This window comes from Sphaeramia orbicularis, unplaced genomic scaffold, assembly GCF_902148855.1.
Source record: "Sphaeramia orbicularis unplaced genomic scaffold, fSphaOr1.1, whole genome shotgun sequence".
Lineage (NCBI taxonomy): Eukaryota > Metazoa > Chordata > Actinopteri > Kurtiformes > Apogonidae > Sphaeramia > Sphaeramia orbicularis.
In genome coordinates this window covers 88,136-112,316 of record NW_021941442.1, presented here as the reverse complement: position 1 = coordinate 112,316, position 24,181 = coordinate 88,136, and the positions used below count along the sequence as shown (strand labels likewise).

At 44.7% G+C, this 24,181-nt stretch overlaps 2 protein-coding genes across 2 annotated transcripts in view; both read left to right on the top strand.

Moving 5' to 3' along the window:
• LOC115415755 (leucine-rich repeat and fibronectin type-III domain-containing protein 2-like) overlaps positions 1-8,159 on the top strand; it is a 50,570-nt gene extending 42,411 nt beyond the window's left edge. The window contains exons 4-6 of the mRNA XM_030129394.1: positions 1,979-3,382; positions 6,749-7,766; positions 7,847-8,159. Coding sequence (XP_029985254.1) covers positions 2,007-3,382; positions 6,749-7,754 — 2,382 coding nt within the window. The 5' untranslated portion in view covers positions 1,979-2,006 and the 3' untranslated portion in view covers positions 7,755-7,766; positions 7,847-8,159. The remainder of the gene's footprint in view (positions 1-1,978; positions 3,383-6,748; positions 7,767-7,846) is intronic.
• A 13,569-nt stretch (positions 8,160-21,728) lies between these two features.
• Positions 21,729-23,484, top strand: LOC115415756 (ankyrin repeat domain-containing protein 9-like). The gene has a single exon (XM_030129395.1). The coding sequence runs from the start codon at positions 21,729-21,731 to the stop codon at positions 22,845-22,847; it is 1,119 nt and encodes a 372-aa protein (XP_029985255.1). The 3' UTR covers positions 22,848-23,484.
• The last annotated feature ends 697 nt before the right edge of the window (positions 23,485-24,181 follow it).

Below are 24,181 nucleotides of genomic sequence, written 5' to 3'. Positions count from 1 at the left end.
TAAGAAATGGAGACAGTAATCACTATATATATATATATATATAACTATATATATATATATATATACACACACACACACACACACACATATATATATATATATATATATATATATATATATATATATGGTACTTGTTTTTGTCATGTACTATTCATCTTTTTTTACACCAACTTTTTACATCTTGTTATTTTATGTCCTTTTACATTGTGTTGTTTTTATCATTTTCTATCCTCTTAAATCTTTTCATCTTTTTTTAATTGTTTTCATCTGTATGGATCTTTAACATGTTCATCTGGACTACTTACTCATATTGTCCTCATTCATTCCACCACATAAATACAACTACATTGAACCCTATTAACACTGAATTACAAAATGGAAAAAAAGAATTGACCTTTATTTTATTTTACATCATCTGTCTGGGTTCATCATGTGTGAAGTCCATTGATGGATTCACCTAGTGATTGTTTTGATGTTATTTTCCATTTTAAGTGGAAATCATCCTTGATTGTTGTTGGACTTTTGTACTTCATGTCTTGACAGACGCTTGGAGGTGTGGCTTCATTTTTCCATAACAACATGAGCATCAAGTTCATCTCTACTCCAGATTAACCTTTTGATTTGAACAAGGAAGACTGAGCTCGGTTTATCTTCATAGAGTTAGACTTTTTTTTTGCCTGACTGACTGTATTTGCAGTTAATGAGTTACACTAAGAAGCAAAGACATACATGCACTTTACTGTCATTGTTTTAGCGTTTTGCATTAGCCCACCTAGCTTTGCCCCTTACCTTTGCCTTGTCCAAATATGGTCACTTCTGAGAACGTATCGTAACATTGTAACTGCTTAAAAAGCCCTTGTTCCCATACATAGTTTTTCTCACAGACAGCTTAACTGTAGCCATGGCTAAAAACAGTATCAACTGTTATATGAAGGCGGTAAGCTAGCTCTAAACATTAGCGCTCCTCGGACTCTGTAGTTCTGTTCCTAACCCTAACCACTGGGGGAAGACGGTCACTTACGCTTTAAAAAAGCCAACATGATGACAGCCTAACTACAAAATATTTGGTAATTACAATAATATCATGGTCCCTGATTTCTATTCTTTTAATTTTGATTCTTGTATTTAGATGCAACATTCATGAAAAGGGATGTGTTAAGTAGAAGAGCATTTTGTCCTTCTAGTAACATTTTTAAGACCTCCAATACTGTGCTGTTGAAATGTAATATCATCTAATCTCATTGTATACAACACAATCTGCCTGCAAATACATGCAGAGCCGATCCATGCATAGTTAGTGTGAGGAGGGCTGGTGTACACCTTCTGCTAACCCTAACCTTCTGCTAACCCTAACCCTAACCTTCTGCTAACCCTAACCCTAACCTTCTGCTAACCCTAACCCTAACCTTCTGCTAACCCTAACCCTAACCTTCTGCTAACCCTAACCCTCTGCTGGTTCTGCCCATGTTTCTGCCTCATAAAGAAGGATTAGGGCTCTGTTGTTTCATATTGGATGAAAGGAAGGGACAACAGAGACTCCCACATTCACAACCTGTGAGAATCATTGAATCAGCTTATGATGGTTCTGTGATCACACAGTAACACAGTTACCCCCCCCCCCCATCCTCTTGTTTCCTTGCTCCCAACTCCACACACAGAAGCACAACATTAAGAACAAGGATCACCACTTGGATGTAATCCCTGCTTGCCTTGACAAGCCTGGTGTGTGGTTAGATTCCACCCAAACAGCTGTAGGGGAATCACTTAGACAGGCATAAAGAACACTTAAACCTGGATTACATCCCCTGTGAGAGCGTCACAGGAACAGGATAAAACTTTAATAATCCCTCTGGGCATCACATAAAGACTTCACTTGAGCCAAATGCTGATAAAGTCATCGTATTTAAGTGATGTTTTTGGCTCCATGTGAAATTAAAGTTTCAGTAGAGACTCACCTGTCTTTATTTGTCTGTCTCACACAGGTTCCTCCTACGTATGACTCCAACATGGACCACATCATCTACTGCCTGCTGGTCCTGGGAGCCACAGTGACCATCACTCACGCGTGCCCCAAGTACTGCTCATGCCAGAATCTGTCCGAGTCCCTTGGGACACTGTGTCCCTCCAAAGGCCTTCTTTTTGTGCCTCCAGACATCGACCGCAGCACAGTGGAGCTCCGGCTGGGAGGCAACTTCATCCTACGGGTGACACAGCAGGACTTTGCCAATATGACAGACCTGGTAGATCTGACCCTCTCCAGGAACACAATCAGCTACATCCAGCCTTTCTCTTTTGGAGACCTGGAAACCCTGCGCTCACTTCACCTGGACAATAACCGCTTAACGGAGCTCGGCCCTGATGACTTGCGAGGCTTGATTAACCTACAGCACCTCATTGTCAATAACAACCAACTGGGGCGCATCCATGACAAAGCTTTTGAGGATCTAGCTCCTGCCTTGGAGGATCTGGACCTATCCTACAACAACTTGATGTCTTTACCCTGGGACACGGTCCGTCAGATGATTAACCTGCACCAACTCAGTCTGGACCACAATCTGTTGGATTACATCCCAGAGGGCACCTTTACTGACCTTGAGAGACTGGCAAGATTGGATCTGACTTCAAATCGACTGCAAAAGCTACCCCCAGATCCTATCTTTGCTCGAGCCCAGGACTCAATGATTTTGACCACACCGTATGCTCCACAGCTGTCCCTGAGCCTTGGTGGGAACCCCTTGCACTGCAACTGTGAGATGCTATGGCTACGGAGGCTAGAGAGGGACGACGATCTAGAAACTTGTGCTTCACCTCCTGCCCTGAAGGGACGTTACTTTTGGAATGTAAAGGAGGAGGAGTTTGCATGTCAGCCACCCCTCATTACCCAGCATACTCACAGGATGTTGGTCTTAGAGGGACAAACAGCTAGCCTAAGGTGTGAAGCTACTGGGGACCCGTCACCTACCATTCACTGGATTGCTCCTGATGACCGGCTTCTTGGCAACTCCTCCCGAACTTCAGTGTACAGAAATGGAACCCTAAGCATCACCATCACCACCTCCAAAGACTATGGAACCTTTACTTGCATCGCAGCAAATGTGGCTGGGGAGTCTACGGCCTCAGTGGAGGTATCAATTGTCCAGCTCCCTCATATCAGCAATGGCACCGGGCAGCCGGCGCAGCCCAAATCCCGTCTCTCTGACATCACAGGCACCACAAGGATCAGCAAAGGGGCTCCAAAGAACCCCCCAGAGAAGGCAGTGAGTGTGTCTGAGGTGACGGCAGTGTCCGCACTGGTCAAGTGGTCAGTAAGCAAGTCAGCGCCCAAAGTGAAGATGTATCAACTCCAGTACAACTGCTCTGACGATGAGGTGCTGATCTACAGGTAAAACCGGGTCTATTTTTTTTAAAGAACTTTGAATTACACAGAGTTAAAGAATATATCCATATGTGGACAATGACACAGAAACAGCGGTGTTTTCTAACATATGACGGTGTGTTTGGAGCCCATATCTGGTTCATGTGTCGTAAACCTGCTTTTAGCCTCCTCTCGATTATACTTTTTCATTGTTCTGTTGGAACCAAAAGCCTTGCATCAGCACTGGTTTACTGTTGTTGACCATGTTGTTACCCACTGCCCTCAGACACCTTCAGGAATTTCTGTGAGAAAGACTTGTCCTCCCAGACAGAATGTTTTTAGATTTGGTTCAAACGTTCACAGGGACTCAAGGATGAAGTGTTGTGTTGTTGCTCTGTTCATGCACTGATGCACAGACGACACATCTGATTCCATGGGTTTATTTAGATTCATACCCTAACCCTAACCCTGCCACTGCAAAACTATTGCTGCTTCAACGTTTCATGACATTTAATTACGTTACTATAGCTAACTTTTATAACTCCTTAACTCATAGGCTATATATGTGTACATATGTGTGTGTGTGTGTGTGTGTGTGTGTGTGTATATATATATATATATATATATATATATATGTATGTATAGAGAGAGAGAGAGAGAGGTTACAGTATAGTGTAAGAAAGAACATGATCACAGATGCTGCTTTTTTTCTCCTTGTCCTCCTCACTTATTTATTTTTCTCTAGATCACGTAGACATTATCTACCCTTCAAAAAGACACCAGTGCATTTCATGAAATAAGCTAATCAACACTAGCCACATCATGTTCTGTTCATTTCTTTTCTCATTTCTATTTTTAAGTAACATCTATATTAGCATTTTAGCAATTCTGTAAATAAGCGCAGACTAGGAGCGCAGTAAAGAGCAGGTCATGTATTTAGAAAGGTTTAGTCTAACCCTAACTGTGGGTTTAGTCTGGTTTAACTTAGTCTGAACTGTGGATTCAGTCTGGTTTAACTTAGTCTGAACTGCGGGTTCAGTCTGGTTTAACTTAGTCTGAACTGCGGGTTCAGTCTGGTTTAACTTAGTCTGAACTGCGGGTTCAGTCTGGTTTAACTTAGTCTGAACTGTGGGTTCAGTCTTGTTTAACTTAGACTGAACTGCGGGTTCAGTCTGGTTGAACTTAGACTGAACTGCGGGTTCAGTCTGGTTTAACTTGGACTGAACTGCGGGTTCAGTCTGGTTGAACTTGGACTGAACTGCGGGTTCAGTCTGGTTGAACTTAGTCTGAACTGCGGGTTCAGTCTGGTTTCAGTCTGGTTTAACTTAGTCTGAACTGCGGGTTCAGTCTTGTTTAACTTAGACTGAACTGCAGGTTCAGTCTGGTTTAACTTACACAGACACTTAGACAATTAGTGCTCATCCAGGTCTGTATGTGTGGGACACACACACTTAGTTTATCCACTTGGTCTGATCAGATTTAATCCATAAATACAGTTGCGTGTCATCTGCATAACAGTGTAAATGAATGGCATGTTTTCTAATGATGTTACCTAAAGGCAGCATATACACAGTAAACAGCATGGGCCCAAGAAGTGACCCTTGCAGTACTCCAGACCAAACTGTGGAATGTGGTGATGATAGTTGGTTTCCATGGGCAAACTGGTACCTGTTTGATACACGTGGTTTAACCCAGCAGAGGTTTGGGGTTAGAGCTGTCCCAGTCTAATCTGTGCACTAACATACGGGGGTCCATTGGGTCAAAGGCTGCACTCAGGTCCAACAGAACCAGGATCCAGACCAGCCCATCGTCTGCAGCTACTAACAGGTCATTAGTAACTTTAACAGGTAAATAGTAACTTTAACAGGTCATTATTAACTTTAACAGGTCATTCGTAACTTTAACTAGTGCAGTTTCAGTATTATGATGAGGTCAGAGCCAGACTAAAAGGGTTCAAATTAACTACTGTCCTGTAGGTGTCGACAGCTGTTGAACTACCACTGGGTCTAGGACTTTGGAGAGGGTTAGGGTTGTTGTTGCTACCCAACAGTTTCAGAGCTGTGGACAGGAAGAGTTAGGGTTAGGACACGGGCCAAAGCCCTGGTGTATCTGCTCTGTCACTTCTGTCTTTGAACTGAGTAAAGGGTTAGGGTTAGGGTTAGGAGGGTTAGGGTTAGGGTTAAGGTTAGGATACGGGCCAAAGCGTGTATCTGCTCTGTCATTTCTGTCTTTGAACTCAGTAAATATGTAGAATATTCAAAGTGTAACTGACAAATCTCTCCCAAAGCTTAAAGGAAGACGCCTAAGCCCAGAGCCTGTCTCTGCCTCCGTCTGTGCCCCCCCCCCCTTTCTTGCTCCCCCGCCTTCACTCGGATTAAGTGTATGGCTTCACACCATCGTCAGAGCTAAGCAGACCACTGACAAATATCCTTTTGCAGCCAAAAAGGGAGGAAAAAGCCTGTCCTTTCTCCTGATAATCACAGGGTTAGGGTTAGGTCTGTTTGGACTAGTACATCAAGTTCTATGGGTTAGGGTTAGGGTTGGCCTGTACAGTGTGCATGTATTTCCAGTCTTGTCTTTCCTTTCCTGGTTTTTCCTCCTTATTTATTTATCGGTGCACCAGCGCTGTCGTATCAAATGGAGCCTGTGTTCACTGCACAAAGACAGATGGCTCCCACAGATAAAGCCAATTACTGTCGTCTGTCTGTTCAAGCAGCAGAGCAGCAGCACTGACACAGTCTGCAGGGAATGCAAATGGAACTGCAGCCTTTCCTTTAATGAAAAACTGAATACAAGCTGCATGAGTGACCACAGCCTGGACTGAAACCACCATGGACTGAAAAACAGCAGTCCACCAGTCTGTTCCAGGGTTAGGGTTAGACTTGCAGTCTGTTCCAGGGTTAGGGTTAGACCTGCAGTCTGTTCCAGGGTTAGGGTTAGACCTGCCGTCTGTCTGTACAGCTGCCTCTGTTTCATTTACACACATTTGAGCCCAGGCTATTCAAGGGAAACTGTTTAATCTATACACAGTCATTCACCTATAGCAGGGTTCGGGTTCAGGTTCGGGTTCGCAGTCATCTCTAGAACACCTCTTCAAATTAAGTTGACCAATCAGGGCAGACTTTCCCAGAGGCGTGGCCTCCTTTGACTCCTGCTCCTGACACACCTGCACTGGCACAGGTGGAGGGGATGAACGTAAACAGACCTTTAGTCTGTTCACCTCAGTATTTAACGGTGTTCATCCTCAGTATTTAACGGTGTTCACCTCAGTATTTAACAGTGTTCACCTCAGTATTTAACGGTGTTCATCCTCAGTATTTAAAGGTGTTCATCCTCAGTATTTAACAGTGTTCACCCTCAGTATTTAATGGTATTTCTTCTTCTCTGTCTCAGGATGATCCCTTCTTCCACCAAATCGTTCCTAGTGACGAACCTGGTTTCTGGAACCCGTTATGACCTGTGTGTTCTGGCCGCCTGGGACGACACCGCCACAACGCTAACTGCTACCAACGTGGTGGGCTGCGCCGGCTTCTTCACCCAGGACCACTACCCTCAGTGCCGGTCGTTGCCTGGCCAACTGCTGGGAGGGACCATGATCCTGGTGGTGGGGGGGGTCATCGTTGCCACCCTGCTGGTCTTCATCGTCATCCTCATGGTGCGCTACAAAGCTACGGACACCGAGCCCCCCATGGGGAAGCTGAGCGTCAGTGACACCCACTGTCAGACCAACGGGGGGCGGCTGGTTCAGAACGGACTCCTCCTTCCACAGTCCCAGGTCCAGTCCCAGGTCCAGGCCCAGGTCCAGTCCCAGCTCCAGGCCAAAGTCCTGATGCAGGAGGAGGCGGTGGAGTTTAAGTGCGGCTCCCTCCAGAGCAGCCTCACCTCCTCCTCCTCCTCTTCGGGCTCCACGGCCACAGGCTCCTTCAGTCCCAACACCACCCTGGCCAGTATCTGGAGGTCCGCTGCCCCTAAGCCCCGGACCAACCTGGACCACCTGCTGGGGGCCTTCACGTCCCTGGAGCTGCGAGGGGGCCCGGGCCGTGACCCGGGTGTCTGCGCTAGCTCCACGATGCCGAGTGCAGCCAAAGCTCAGACGGACCGGGAGCCGCTGCTGGGCCGGACTCTGGAGTCCAGCCTAAGCCGGATCCTCATGCTCCCTTTGGACCCCAGACCCAAACGGAGCCAGTCCTTCGACATGGGAGACGTAACCAGTGCCAGCGCCACCCAGCTGTGCACCAAACCACGAAGAATCAGCAGCATCTGGACTAAGAGGAGCCTGTCCGTTAACGGAACACTACTGCAGTGTGATGAGGAGGGGGGGGACACTGAGGGGGGGGGCAGCGGAGGAAGCAAGGGGACGATAGACAGTACGGACTGGGTGATGGAGAGCACAGTGTAGGACTGAGGAGGGGGGGGGGGTAGCGGAGGAAGCAAGGGGACGATAGACAGCAGCAACTGGGTGATGGAGAGCACAGTGTAGGACTGATGGACACCCACACGGACAGGCTACAGCCATGCCAACACAGACCCCCTGGTCTAAGACAGACCCCCTGGTCTAAGACAGACCCCTGGTCTAAGACAGACCCCCTGGTCTCAGAGCCTTAGTCCAGTCCACCTCCAGTTGACGGGGTTTCAGCCAAATCTGAACGTTGGTATGAACCTGTGGATTCTTTTGCCTCATCCTTTGAACAGAAACTGACTGACGATGTGTTGTTGAGCACTGAGTGGAACTCCTGTGTATCTCAGATATATGTGGTCAGAATGGACCAAAAAAATGTCTATTAAAATGTGTAATGAAATTTTATATTTTTTATTTTGCTGGTCATAATTCATTACTGGAGACCACTATGAAAATTATATGAATAATTTCATCCACATGATGAGAGTGATGCAGCTAACCCTAACCTGGGGAGTAAATAAATAAATAAATAAATAAATTTGAGGGGTGTGTATATGATCCATATCAGTTTGATGTGGCTGCATAGATGATTAAAGCTGTCAACTCCTAAATTCTGACTGTACTGTACATGAGCACTCACTCACTCACTCACTCCCGTTTCACTTTGTTTTTATGCCAAATCAGAGACAGGTAAACTGGTGCAAAGGGAACCTGTTTCAGTTCACTGAGGCCTGTTTAAGAAAACATAGAACTGATTCACTTGTTTTTAATTTTTAAGTTTTTTTTTTCATGTACTGTCTATTTTTAATAGGATACAATTTTCTTCCAAAAACCACATTTCAATTGTTTTTTTCAGAGAAGTTATGGTGTTTTATATGACTGTGACAAAATCAGGGTATTTTTACAAAGAAAAAACAAGTTTTTCTGGTTTAGCCGTCATTTCCATCAGTTTGAAAGCATTTGGTATCAACCAACTCTGGACTGGTATGCACAAGACAAGCCTAACCAAGCTAACACTGCTAACCCTAACCAAGTTAACACTGCTAACCCGAACCAAGCTAACACTGCTAACCCTAACCAAGCTAACACTGTTAACCCTAATCAAGCTAACCCTAACCAAGCTAACACTGCTAACCTGAACCAAGCTAATCTGAACAAAGCTAACACTGCTAACCAAGCTAACACCGCTAACCCAAACCAAGCTAACCCTAACCAAGCTAACACTGCTAACCCTAACCAAGCTAACACTGCTAACCAAGCTAACATTGCTAACCCAAACCAAGCTAACTTTAACCAAGCTAACACTGCTAACCAAACTAACATTGCTAACCCAACCAAGCTAACACTGTTAACCCGAACCAAGCTAACACTGCTAACCAAGCAAGCACTGCTAACCCCAACCAAGGTAACCCTAACCAAGCTAACACTGCTGACCCTAACCAAGCTAACACTGCTAACCAAGCTAACACTGCTAACCCTAACCAAGCTAACACTGCTAACCTGAACCAAGCTAACACTGCTAACCCTAACCAAGCTAACCCTAACCAAGCTAATACTGCTGACCCTAACACTTCTAATCCTAACCCAAGCTAACACTGTTAACCCTAACCAAGCTAACACTGCTAACCCTAACCAAGCAAACACTGCTAACCCTAACCAAGCTAACATTCCTAACCTTAATCAAGCTAATACTGCTAACCCTAACTAAACCAACACTCCTAACCAAGCTAACACTGCAAACCAAGCTAACACTGCTAAACCTAACCAAGCTAACACTGCTAACTCTAACACTGCCAACCATAACCAAGCTAACACTGCTAACCTTAACCAAGCTAACCCTAACCAAGCTAACACTGCGAACCCTAACACTTCTAATCCTAACCCAAGCTAACACTGTTAACCCTAACCAGGCTAACACTACTAACCCTAACCAAGCAAACACTGCTAGCCCTAACCAAGCTAACATTCCTAACCTTAATCAAGCTAACACTGCTAACCCTAACTAAGCCAACACTCCTAACCCTAACCAAGCTAACACTGCCAACCCTAACCAAGCCAACATTCCTAACCCTAACCAAGCTAACACTGCTAACCATAACCCTTACCCTAACCATAAAACTTACTGAAATCCTAAACACACCGTTCCCCTACATACTTCTCAGTCTTAATGAATATAAACATATTTTGCTATGATGAGAGTAACTGAGCGTTAACTGTGCATCATCAACACATTAATATGAACTAACAGATGAACTGACACTAAGGGTGTATTCACACCTACCACATTTGGTCCGTTTAAAATGGACCAGAGTTCGTTTTCCCAGAAAGTCCGGACTTTTTTTAGGTGTGAATACAAACATGCGAACTCTGATTTGAACCAAACAAGTGGACCCAGACCACCTAGAAGAGGTGGTCTCGGTCCGCTTCCAAACAGACTCTGGGCCGGTTCACTTCTGGTGTGAATATAACCGACCTTGAACCAAACCAAACCAAGGAATCTTGCGCCTTTTTGTGCTTGACGAGCCACCGTAACTGCTGGAAGTAGCTGAGGTTTACGGGTGGTCAGAGCGAACAGCAGCAGCTATGAACTGTGGACAGATGTGGAGCAATGAGGAGATTGAATGTGCCATTGACATTTGGTCAGGTGCCTGTATTATGAAACTGGCTCCGACTGAGCTTTTCTTGAATGTTAACGGGGGCGGCCATGGCTCAGGTGGTAGAGCGGGTCGTCCTATAACCGAAGGGTTGGCGGTTCAAATCCTGCCCTGTCCATGTGCTGTTGTGTCCTTGGGCAAGACACTTCACCCTCCTTGCCTCCAGTGCCACTCACACTGGGGTATGAATGCGTAATGAATGTTTGATGGTGGTCAGAGGGGCCGTAGATGCGAATTGGCAGCCACGCTTCTGTCAGTCTGCCCCAGGGCAGCTGTGGCTACAGATGTAGTTTACCACCACTAGAGGGAGAATGTGACAGCAAATGAATAATGGATCAATAATGTAAAAGGGCTTTGGGTGTCTAGAAAAGCGCTATATAAAATCCAATCCATTAACATTATTTTTGTAAATTTGTGTCTGTAAAAATACAATTTATATTCTGAAAATGATAACTGTATGTAGGAGCACCACGTCTATTTTCATCAACACCGGCTGTCTCTGATTCACCCCGCCCCTGACTTTTCTGTCCAATGCCAGCGCAGTTCGTCACATGCGTGCTTCTGTTCACGCATTTTGCCAGCAAAAAGTGCAATATGAATGCGATCCGACCCAGATGAAAAAAAAATAAAGTCTGCGTTTGATCTGAATCAAATAAGCGGACCAAAGCACTTTTCAGGTGTGAATACACCCTAAGACTAACTATAAAGAGCTCAATGTCCTGGTTTAAACCCAGACCTTTTAGTTTTGTATGAATTCTGCTGGTTGGTTTAAAGGAAGCGGCTGATGTCTTTGTTTTAGGGGACTTCAAATAGGGTACTAGTGGAGGAAAACTATCATTACTGATTAGTGATAAATGATTGATCTGATTTCCAGGACTGAGGTAAACCTCTGGTGTCCTGTAGAAGCTCCATGTCACTGGTGCAGTGGTGTGACTCACTCATGTGACGTGTTTACAGATATAATATATATATATATATATATATATATATATATATATATATATATATATATATATATATTTTTTTTTTTTTTACATCTATTAGATCATGTGAACATGTGGTCCATTCTAACAACAGCAGAATGTCCCCGTTCGTCTCCTCTGTTTGGTCCATTCTAACGACAGCAGAATGTCCCCGTTCGTCTCCTCTGTTTGGTCCATTCTAACGACAGCAGAATGTCCCCGTTCGTCTCCTCTGTTTGGTGCATCCTAGCTCTAGAACTGACAGGACTAATGGTTCAAACGCACAGAACAGGCCTGCAGTTAAAATGAATCTGAACATGTCTATAGACAGGGTCTACTTCCTGTTTCACCGCTTAATAAATCCAAGGATATTTATTTTAAACCAATCCAACTGCGTCCACAGTTTGAACTGCTGGACTTATCTGGTGACTGGATTCATCAGTATTTGATCAGACAGAGGCTTTTCATGACTCCAAGGCTTTTCCATGGGTTAGGGTAAGGATCATTCCTGTTCTATTTGGGTTAGGGTTAGGGTCATTCCTGTTCTGTTAGGGTTAGGGTCATTCCTGTTCGATTTGGGTTAGGGTTAGGGTTAGGGTCATTCCTGTTCTATTTGGGTTAGGGTTAGAATCATTCCTGTTCTATTTGGGTTAGGGTTAGGATCATTCCTGTTCTGTTGGGGTTAGGGTCATTACTGTTCTATTTGGGTTAGGTTTAGGGTCATTCCTGTTTGATTTGGGTTAGTGTTAGGGTCATTCCTGTTCTATTTGGGTTAGGATCATTCCTGTTCTATTTGGGTTAGGGTTAGGGTCATTCCTGTTCTATTTGGGTTAGGGTTAGGGTCATTCCTGTTCTATTTGGGTTAGGGTCATTCCTGTTCTATTTGGGTTAGGGTTAGGATCATTCCTGTTCTATTTGGGTTAGGGTTAGGGTCATTCCTGTTCTATTTGGGTTAGGGTCATTCCTGTTCTATTTGGGTTAGGGTTAGGGTCATTCCTGTTCTATTTGGGTTAGGGTTAGGATCATTCCTGTTCTATTTGGGTTAGGGTTAGGGTCATTCCTGTTCTATTTGGGTTAGGGTTAGGGTCATTCCTGTTCTATTTTGGTTAGGGTTAGGGTCATTCCTGTTCTATTTGGGTTAGGGTTAGGGTCATTCCTGTTCTATTTGGGTTAGGGTCATTCCTGTTCGATTTGGGTTAGGGTTAGGGTCATTCCTGTTCGATTAGGGTTAGGGTCATTCCTGTTCTATTTGGGTTAGGATCATTCCTGTTCTATTTGGGTTAGGGTTAGGGTCATTCCTGTTCTATTTGGGTTAGGGTCATTCCTGTTCTATTTGGGTTGGGTTAGGATCATTCCTGTTCTATTTGGGTTAGGGTTAGGGTCATTCCTGTTCTATTTGGGTTAGGGTTAGGATCATTCCTGTTCTATTTGGGTTAGGGTTAGGGTCATTCCTGTTCTATTTGGGTTAGGGTTAGGGTCATTCCTGTTCTATTTTGGTTAGGGATTAGGGTCATTCCTGTTCTATTTGGGTTAGGGTTAGGATCATTCCTGTTCTATTTGGGTTAGGGTTAGGGTCATTCCTGTTCTATTTGGGTTAGGGTTAGGGTCATTCCTGTTCTATTTGGGTTAGGGTTAGGGTCATTCCTGTTCTATTTGGGTTAGGGTTAGGGTCATTCCTGTTCTATTTGGGTTAGGGTTAGGGTCATTCCTGTTCTATTTGGGTTAGGGTCATTCCTGTTCTATTTGGGTTAGGATCATTCCTGTTCTATTTGGGTTAGGGTTAGGGTCATTCCTGTTCTATTTGGGTTAGGGTCATTCCTGTTCTATTTGGGTTTGGGTTAGGGTCATTCTTGTGCTATTTGGGTTAGGGTTAGGGTCATTCCTGTTCGATTTGGGTTAGGGTCATTCCTGTTCTATTTGGGTTAGGGTTAGGGTCATTCCTGTTCTATTTGGGTTAGGATCATTCCTGTTCTATTTGGGTTAGGGTTAGGATCATTCCTGTTCTATTTGGGTTAGAGTTAAGGTTAGGGTTAGGGTCATTCCTGTTCTATTTGGGTTAGGGTTAGGGTCATTCCTGTTCTATTTGGGTTAGGGTCATTCCTGTTCGGTTAGGGTTAGGGTCATTCCTGTTCGATTAGGGTTAGGGTCATTCCTGTTCTATTTGGGTTAGGATCATTCCTGTTCTATTGGGTTAGGGTTAGGGTCATTCCTGTTCTATTTGGGTTAGGGTCATTCCTGTTCTATTTGGGTTTGGGTTAGGATCATTCCTGTTCTATTTGGGTTAGGGTTAGGGTCATTCCTGTTCGATTTGGGTTAGGGTCATTCCTGTTCTATTTGGGTTAGGGTTAGGGTCATTCCTGTTCGATTTGGGTTAGGGTTGGGGTTAGGGTCATTCCTGTTCTATTTGGGTTAGGGTTAGGATCATTCCTGTTCTATTTGGGTTAGGGTTAGGATCATTCCTGTTCTATTTGGGTTAGAGTTAAGGTTAGGGTTAGGGTCATTCCTGTTCTATTTGGGTTAGGGTTAGGGTCATTCCTGTTCCATTTGGGTTAGGGTTAGGATCATTCCTGTTCTATTTGGGTTAGGGTCATTCCTGTTCTATTTGGGTTAGGGTTAGGATCATTCCTGTTCTATTTGGGTTAGAGTTAAGGTTAGGGTTAGGATCATTCCTGTTCTATTTGGGTTAGGGTTAGGATCATTCCTGTTCTATTTGGGTTAGAGTTAAGGTTAGGGTTAGGGTCATTCCTGTTCGATTTGGGTTAGGATCATTCCTGTTCTATTTGGGTTAGAGTTAAGGTTAGGGTTAGGGTCATTCCTGTTCTATTTGGGTTAGGGTTAGGGTCATTCTTGTGCTATTTGGGTTAGGGTTAGGGTCATTCCTGTTCAATTTGGGTTAGGGTTAGGGTCATTCCTGTTCTATTTGGGTTAGGGTTAGGATCATTCCTGTTCTATTTGGGTTAGGGTAGGGTCATTCCTGTTCTATTTGGGTTAGGGTTAGGGTCATTCCTGTTCTATTTGGGTTAGAGTTAAGGTTAGTGTCATTCTGTTCTATTTGGGTTAGGGTCATTCCTGTTCTATTTGGGTTAGGGTCATTCCTGTTCTATTTGGGTTAGGGTTAGGGTCATTCCTTTCCTATTTGGGTTAGGGGTTAGTGTGATGATTGGCCATGTGGAGGAGGAAACACACCAGGAGGCTGGAATGATCTTCACCGCAGTATGATTTATTTACAGTGGTTGCCCAGGTAACATCACTGATTGAGCTGTGTTAGTGAGAAGAAAAAAGTAAAGCCGCAAGCGGCATCTAAAGGCCCTCACCACGGGCACGTCCAGTAGAAGTATGTCCATCGTTCAGCAGGTGGCGGTCTAGCACCAAATTTCAATGTCTTCTGATGAATGGGTGTAGGCCTGGGAGATTGACAACTGATTCAAATTTGAGGCAAATCTTTTTTTGTATGTCCGAACTAAAGAATGTTTTGTGCAAGTAAATCTGTAGGGAGCGCTATGCAGCTAAAATTAAATTTCTTCCATTGAATGGGGTGTAGGCCTGCGAGATGTACCACTGAGTCAAATTTGAGCCAAATCGGTGTCTGTATGTGCGAATTGATGCAATTTTCGTGAAGGTAAATTTGTAGGGGGCGCTACTGAGTGAAGTGGCAATTTCTTTTGATAAATGACTGTAGGCCTGGGAGATTGACAACTGATTCAAATTTGAGCCAAATTGGTATTCGTATGTCTAGCGTGAAGTAATTTTTGTAAAGATAAAATTGTAGGGGGCGCTACGGCACCGAATTTCAAATTTTTCTGATAAATGGGTGTAGGCCTGGGAGATAGACGTCTGAGTCAAATTTGAGCCAAATCGGTGTTCATATGTCCGAACTGAAGCAATTTTAATAAAAAAATATTACAAATTTTTTAGGGGGCGCTGTTGTGCAAAATTTCAGTTTCTTTTGATAAATAGGTGTAGGCCTGGGAGACAGATGTCTGAGTCAAATTTGAGCCAAATTGGTGTTCGTATGTCCGAACTGATGTCATTTTTGTAAATGTACATTTGTAGGGGGCGCTATAGTGCGAAATTTCAATTTCTTTTAATAAATGGGTGTAGGCCTGGGAGATAGACGTCTGAGTCAAATTTTGGCCAAATTGGTGTTTGTATGTCTAAGCTGAAGCAATTTTTATGATGGTAAATTTTCAAAAAATCTTCGCAAAGTTTGCAACCTCATTGCACAAAAAACGGTGACACCGATTCAAAAAATTCAGCTAACTTTTGATGCCCCACTTCTCTAGATACTGTACACCAATTTTGAGCTCATTTGGCCAAACGGCTTTGTAGGAGATAGTTATAATACATCAGCGAAAACGCTGACTCAGCATTTTGGAAATTTCAATCCAATATAGCCGACTAAGGATTGGTTTAGGGGCGTGGCCATAATATTTTTTGTTTGTCTCCTCATGATGAATCTGTGTACTGATTTTCGTGGCTCTACGACAAACTTTATGTTGGACACGCTCCCATTGGCGCAATGCATTTCCACTTTTCAAGGGGGCGCTGCCGCAACATTTCTTTACCGACATCTACGAAACCTATATGTAAATTCAATTTCTCGCACTTCTGAATTTTAGGCAAAATTTGGTGAGTTTTCGTAAATGTTCAGGGGGTCAAATTTGAGCTCAAAGAGCAGGAGAAGAAAAATGAAAAAAAAAAAAAAAAAAAAAAATAGTAACCTGAGCAAGAACAATATAGCCGTTTCTATGGCAACCACATATCTGGCCTTATTTGAAAGCTCTTGAGGTCCCCCACATGTCTGTGGGGTCAGATGTCACGTGTCCGTGCACTTACACCCACGTGACTGACCCCGACTGGGCGTGTCCCATTGACTCCCATTCATTCTGAGCAGGTGTAAATATGCGATTTGTGCACAGGTCATGTACATCTTCGGAAAGGTCTCAGTGCCGTGAATGTGAATATGTGTGAGAGTGGCGACCGCGTCACTGGCGATTTTTGTCCCCATGCGCCCACTGCAGACTCAATAGGCCCTGCGCCGGCTTTACTCGGCTCGGGCCTAAAAAAAACTAAACTAACTGATGAGAAACAGCTTGACAAAACATAAGGAAAATCAGTCTTCAACCACAGAAAATAAAGCTCAGCCCATGGCTAAGGGAAACCAGCTTCAGTGACCTGCTTCCCTCAAGCAGAACCACACTTCTGGCTCGAGGATCATCTACCCAGGCTTTTTATACCCGTTGCCCCTCCCACATGAACAACCAACCATAATGTTCAATTTGCCTTTCAGTTAGCATGTACTGGAATAATACTGACACATTACCTAAACCTCATTTCACTACTTTTATTTACTACTCCCCCAAAAAGTCCTCTAACAGTTTAAACTTAGTTTAGAGCATTTTAAAGGTAAACTTCTAGCCAACTCACAAAACTCCCCTCTGATGGCTGCCACCCTTGGTAAGTTCCTGATGCCTTCTACTATAAAAGGTTTGGGAACCTCCCTCTTCCTGTTTGTCGGTCAGGCCTGGAATCTGGTGATGAGGTGGAGTGAGCATGGAGTGAGCACCAAACAGTTAGGTAACAAAAGGAACAAAGAAACAGACTAAGCTATGCAAATGTGTTTTGATCTGTGGGTCATGTAACTATTTCTAAGGATGCAAAAATGATAAATATGAAATGAAAATATGGATTAATAGAAACAAACAAAACTAGACCAGCTAGCTAGCAAGCCCAAACACATGCTCCCCGTCACTCCAACCCAGAACCAGGCCCAGAGCCTGAGAACAAAGGACATGGGCTGCCACCATGACAGCATCATTCCTGTTCTATTTGGGTTAGGGGTATTCCTGTTCTATTTGGGTTAGGGGTATTCCTGTTCTATTTGGGTTAGGGTTATTCCTGTTCTATTTGGGTTAGGGTTATTCTTGTTCTATTTGGGTTAGGGGTATTCCTGTTCTATTTGGGTTAGGGGTATTCCTGTTCTATTTGGGTTAGGGTTAGGGTCATTCCTGTTCTATTTGGGTTAGGGGTATTCCTGTTCTATTTGGGTTAGGGGTATTCCTGTTCTATTTGGGTTAGGGTTAGGGTCATTCCTGTTCTATTTGGGTTAGGGTCATTCCTGTTCTATTTGGGTTAGGGGTATTCCTGTTCTATTTGGGTTAGGGGTATTCCTGTTCTGTTTGGTTAGGGGTTATTCCTGTTCTATTTGGGTTAGGGTCATTCCTGTTCTATTGGGTTAGGGGTATTCCTGTGCTATTTGGGTTAGGGGTATTCCTGTTCTGTTTGGGTTAGGGGTATTCCTGTTCTATTTGGGTTAGGGTCATTCCTGTTCTATTTGGGTTAGGGTCATTCCTGTTCTATTTGGGTTAGGGGTATTCCTGTTCTATTTGGGTTAGGGTTATTCCTGTTCTATTTGGTTAGGGTTAGGGTCGTTCTGTTCTATTTGGGTTAGGGTTAGGGTCGTTCCTGTTCTATTTGGGTTAGGGTTAGGGGCATTCCTGTTCTATTTGGGTTAGGGTATTCCTGTTCTATTGGGTTAGGGTTAGGGTCGTTCCTGTTCTATTTGGGTTAGGGTTAGGGTCGTTCCTGTTCTATTTGGGTTAGGGGTATTCCTGTTCTATTTGGGTTAGGGTTAGGGGCATTCGTGTTCTATTTGGGTTAGGGTTAGGGGCATTCCTGTTCTATTTGGGTTAGGGTTAGGGGCATTCCTGTTCTATTTGGGTTAGGGGTATTCCTGTTCTATTTGGGTTAGGGTTAGGGTCGTTCCTGTTCTATTTGGGTTAGGGTTAGGGTCGTTCCTGTTCTATTTGTATGTTTCTGCTCAGGTGGATCCCGTCATTCATTTTCTCATGCACTGTCTGAATGGGGTTCCTTTTGTACCATATTTACTCCAGTAGGAAAATGAGCCATGCATTCACCTAGAGCTGTGTGTGTGTGCGTGTGTGTGCGTGCGTGCATGCGTATGTGTGTGTGTGTGTGTGTGTGTGCGTGCATGCGTGCGCGTGTGTGTGTGTGTGTGTGCGTGCATGCGTGCGTGCGTATGTGTGTGTGTGTGTGTGAATGTGAACCCACTGTGTATGACGGACCACCAGACCCAGACCCTGTCAGGTCCGGTCCAAGCTCCTGACCTGTACCCACTGTGGAAACTTCTGGAGGAACATGGATGGTCCAAGCCATGGAGCAGGTCTAAGCTCCTGGACCTTCTGGACCCTCTGGACCCTCTTGATCTTCTGGACCTTCTGGACCCTCTGGATCTTCTGGACCCTCTGGACCTCCTGGACCTTCTGACTGTCCCACCCACAGATGGACAGATGCAGACTGTCCCAGTGACCCCCAAACTGAGAGGATGGAACCAGCAGGTACCAGGATGGAACCAGCAGGTACCAGGAGGAGGCCACAGCAGGAATGCAGCTGCAGATGGCTGTAAATATGACACCAACTCATGACTAAGTTCTGTGCAGAAGTGGGTGTTCACTTCAACGCTGCAGAGACAGCGGGTCAGCTTCAAAGCACTACTGAGCATGCACTGTTGAAGACTCTGTCCTGTGCTATCTGTTTTCTTTTTTCTGTGCTATCTTTTTTTTCTGTGCTATCTTTTTTTTCCTGTGCTATCTGTTTTGTTTTGTTTTTTTTCTGTGCTATCTGGTTTTTTTTTTTGTCCTGTGCTGTTTTTTTTTTTTTTTTGTCCTGTGCTATCTGTTTTTCTTCTGTGCTATCTGCTTTGTCTTGTTTTTTTTCCTATGCAATTTTTTTTTTTTTTTTTTTTTTTTTTGTCCTGTGCTGTTTTTTGTTTTTTTTTTCCCTGTGCTATGCCTGTTGCTCTGTCGCTGTTGCGCTAATGCTGCCTTCATGGACACTCGGATTTTTGTTTGGAGTTTTATTTGCGCACTTTATTGATGATTATTTTTTTTGATACATGGGTTAAAGTGTTAATAGTCAATCCATTAATTTAATAAGTAAGAATACAGAGTTAAAATTAAGTTCTAAACTAAATGTTTAATTTGATTTCATTAAATGGTTTAAAATGGTAATTTAATTTCCTATTAATTCATGTGGTAAAAAAAAAAAAAACTAATCCTAAAATTTGCATAAATGAAGCTATTGGTAAATAATCTTGGGTTTAGTAAAGTTGTTCCACTGTGAAATACTTATCAGTTTTTCCCAGTCTGTACTAAAACTTAAATGTGAATGTGTGTATATTACTTAAACTGGGTTTGTTTGTTTGTTTTTTTTCAAGGTTTTCACCTATGACAAATGTATAAACCTTTTCAAGCTATCCTGAAAACTAAAATAAAGTTGATAAAAGGAAAAACAGGCCTGATGATTTTGAGTGGAATCCAGTTCAATACTTCACTGTTTTTCAAATGTGGGAGAACTGCACAAAAGCTGAAAACACTGGACAATCGAAGCCACCCACAGGTGTCAATGTGACAGTAGTGGCTTCTCCATCTGCACAAAACTTGACCCATATTTACTAAATATGGTAAAAACAGAAGTGTGTAATGTTGTTTTTTCCATTAAATCACAAACACTATGATTTGTTTATTATTGTGAGATGACGCGAGAAGTCGTTCAATGAACATGGAGACAAATGTAAATATGGTGTTTATTGACAGATATATTCCTTATTCTTCTATATTCTCCCTCAGTCGGCTACTGAATGATGTGGTTTCCTGCTGTGTCCAACATAACAGACATGTTTGGGTTCAACTCTTCTACTTCTCTTGGTGTAATGTCTGTCAACATCTGTTTTTTAAATTCACCTGACTCTAATTGTGGAACAAGGTCTTTCTGTTGCAGTTTTGTGTCATATACTATTTGTGCTTCGCCCCAAAAACCACCTCTTGCCGGCGCAAAAACTTTTAATCAAAAAATGAGAGTTTTGGCAAAATTGTCATTTTTCCATTAGAAAAAAATTTACGTGCAAGTTATAATTGTACAATTTGAGGATCAATGGAAAAGGGACTAATGATCATTTGTGTCTATGTGTTCAGTCCTGTGATGTACTGGTCACATGTCCAGGGTGAACCCGCCTTCACCCATAACTAGCTGGGCTAGGCTACTATAATAATAATAATAATAATAATAATAATAATAATAATAATAATAATAATATAATCTCCCTTACCCTAAGGACAGCAATCCAACCCCAGTAGACTGAATGTTTTAATAGATCAGTAGTCACTCAAAGACGTCATGACCATTTGTTAGCGTTAGCAAAACAAGTTGAAACCCCACATTTTTACGTTATAGCGGACGGGGTGGGGGGGGTGTTGTTTTCGCCCTCAGGTTTCCCCGCCCGCAGCTGTGACATCATTACCGACTGTATCAATACCCACTACCGACCTTACCCCCAGGGACACACCCCCTTACCACCTTACCCCCAGGGACACACCCCCTTACCACCAGGGACACACCCCCTTACCACCTTACCCCCAGGGACACACCCCCTTACCACCCTACCCCTAGGACACACCCCCTCTAGGACCCTAACACTTAAATTGCTACTAACACCCCCACAGACCCCTCCCCCTGCAGGTTTATAAGTCCTCCCCGCCCCAGTTATTAGAACTGATAAGAAACAAACGTTTTCAAAAGAGCAAAACCAGTCCAGTAGCACCCAGAAGAACTACCAAGAAGAACCCAAACCTGGACACATGAGAACCTACAAAAACAGAGACTGAGATCAAAGAAAAATGACAGACTATTCTAATAAAGTCATAATATTTAGGCCAAAGTCACAGTATTTCAACAATAAACTAATGAGCACAGACATGAGGTCATTTACAAAAACATGTCAAACACCAGAATATCTCAGTTTATTGATCAAATACAGAACCACTTTACTGGAACTGTTGCGTTTGTGGCACCTCGGAATTTTGATAACCCTCCTAATCTTGTCCCTTTTTACTTCAATCTCTAATAATCTCGGAGCCTCATTTTGTACCTTAGTGTTTCTGTTCATTCCCACATTCCACTGACTGTGGACCAGATGACTGAATTAATTTATGTCCCTTTGAAAATAAGACTTCTCTTTGTCAATAAAGTTTCCAGATCTCCCGGACGTTGTTCCAGTGAGCGCATGCGCACTCCATGCTCCGTATTGCGGAGGGCACTGCCGCAGCTGTCAGAGGATCGGGTTCGGGTCCAGGAATGTGAGTCCGTGCCTTTTACTGCGGACTGGACCCTGATGATCCGGGTCTGTGGGGTTAACGGAGCCCATGTGTCAGATCAAGTCCCCAGTCTGAGCCCGGAGACATGAAGGACCCCGGACCCGCCTGAGGACACGGGCAGGGTTCGGACTGGTTTATTTCGGTCGGACTCGGTTCGGTTGGACTGGTTCCTTTGGGTCCGGGGCCATGGCCTCGGTCACCGTCGGCTCGTCGGACCGGAGCCTCCACAAACACCGCCGCTGCTTCTCTCTGCTCTTCTACCGGGCCGTGCGGGACCTCAAGCCGGTTTGGATGCTGGAGGACATGCGAACGATGGAGACTTTTTACACGGAGGAGGAGGACGGCCACCGGACCTACACCCCCTCGGAGGCTCTGCTGTACGCTATCGTCCACGACCACCAGGCGTACGCCCGGTACCTGCTCCGCCGGTACACCGGCCAGGCGCTGTCCAAGCCCGCGGAGCGCTTCTGCTGCTGCCCGGCCTCCGCTCCGCACCTGGCCATGGCCGTCCGCTATGACCGCCGCTATATCCTCGGCCTCATCCTGCAGGAGCTGCACCGGACACCCGGCGGACCCTCCGGGACCCACGGCGGCGGCTGTTTCCACCCGGACGACGGCAGAAGCCCGTTACATCTGGCCTGCGAGCTCGTGCGGCCCGAGGCCGTTATTATGCTGCTGGGGAACGGCGCGTGCCCGCAGGCGCGGGACCGGGACGGACTGACCCCCTTGGATGTGATCCTGCAGAAGCTCCGGGACTGCGAGGACGTGAAGGGCGGGGCCAGGAGGCGGTGCCTGGACCACATGCTCCTGTTCATGCCCAAGGTCCACTTCCACATGAAGGCGGATCTGGACTCGGAACCGGACCGCTGGACCAGGGTCCTGGGCGAAGACACGTTCAAGTACCTGCTAGGCAGGAGTCCGGCCCCGCTGGTCCTCACCGCCATGCAGACGGTCCTGCAGCAGCTGAGCCCCGCCTCCTTCACGGACAGCCTGCACGAGCTGCCCATTCCGCCCCTCCCTCAAACCGGAGGGGCCTGCCCGGGGGCGCGCGCGAGACCGACAGGACGGTGTAGCTCCGTCACGTCACGGCTCCACTTCAACCTGTTAGGGTTAACCCTAACCCTAGTGTTAACTCGAGAGTTAACCCTAACCCTAGTGTTAACCCTAACCAAACTGTGTGTGTGTGTGTGTGTGTGTGTGTGTGTGTGTGTGTGTGTGTGTGTGTGTGTGAGATGTGGTAACACTTCCTTATCAGGCTGCACAGCTGAGGTATGGAGGAAGACAGTTAGGGTTAACATGGGTTAGGGTTAACATGGAGGTTAGAAGAATGTTATGTGGACTCTGGTTGAACCCTACCTGCCTTCATTTGCATGTGTTCAGGACTTTCTACCTGCAGAAATCCATGGTGGGTTCTGCTGAAGCCAGATTCAAATCCAATGGATCAGATAGAACCGATCAGATAGAACCGATCACAGATGGTCCAATGCACTTTACAAAGTTTTGACCCATTTTTTTAATGCTTTGAATGATTAGGGTTTTTTTTATTCACCTATGATAAAGAGAGTCTAAATAATACTCAATTCAATGTATTTACTGGAAAAACAACAACTATGTAAAGGTGTTCTGGGTTAGGGTTAGGGTTAGGGTTAGTCCAGGCCTGTACAGAGAAATATGCAAAAGTCCAAATGTGAATGTGTGACTGTACACTGACTTTACCCATTTAGATTCACATTTATACATATATTTACAGATGTTTGGTTATGGGGTACATCCCATAACTGACAGCCTTCTAGTGCCAGAGGGTTCCAAAGGGTTGGTCATTTTAGAACATCACACCAACAGCATCGGGACATTTGAAGGTCCAGTCTGGACATTTTAGAGCAGGGGTCACCAATCCTGGTCCTCGAGGGCCGGAATCCTGCATGTTTTAGATGTTTCCCTCTTCCAGCACACCTGATTCAAATGATAAGCCTATCATCAAGCTCTGCAGAAGCCTGAGAATGACCGTCAGGTGTGCTGGAAGAGGGAAACATCTAAAACATGCAGGATACCGGCCCTCAAGGACCAGGATTGGTGACCCCTGTTTTAGAGGAAGAGGAAAGATCAGATTATTAGAGAAATGGAATAGAATCATAATTATTTTTTTTACTCATGTATAAATAACTGAAAATAATCCTGTTTTTGTTCCTTAGATTGAGCCATTTTAGGGACAGTTGGAGTGGGGCTTAGGGTTAGGGTCAGAATGTACCTTATAGGGTTAGAGTTAGTGGCTCCTGAAGGGTTAGGGTTAAAGTTAGTGGCCCCTGTAGGATTAGGGTTAGTGGCCCCTGTAGGATTAGGGTTAGGGTTAGTGGCCCCTGTAGGATTAGGGTTAGTGGCCCCTGTAGGATCAGGGTTAGGGGCTCCTGTAGGATTAGGGTTAGGGGCCCCTGTAGGATTAGGGTTAGGGTTAGTGGCCCCTGTAGGATTAGGGGCCCCTGTAGGATTAGGTTTAGGGTTAGTGGCCCCTGTAGGATTAGGGTTAGGGTTAGTGGCCCCTGTAGGATTAGGGTTAGTGGCCCCTGTAGGATCAGGGTTAGGGGCTCCTGTAGGATTAGGGTTAGGGGCCCCTGTAGGATTAGGGTTAGGGTTAGTGGCCC

Coding starts and splice junctions, on each gene's coding strand:
- LOC115415756 (XM_030129395.1), top strand. CDS start 21,729: ATGGCCTCGGTCACCGTCGGCTCGTCGGACCGGAGCCTCCACAAACAC.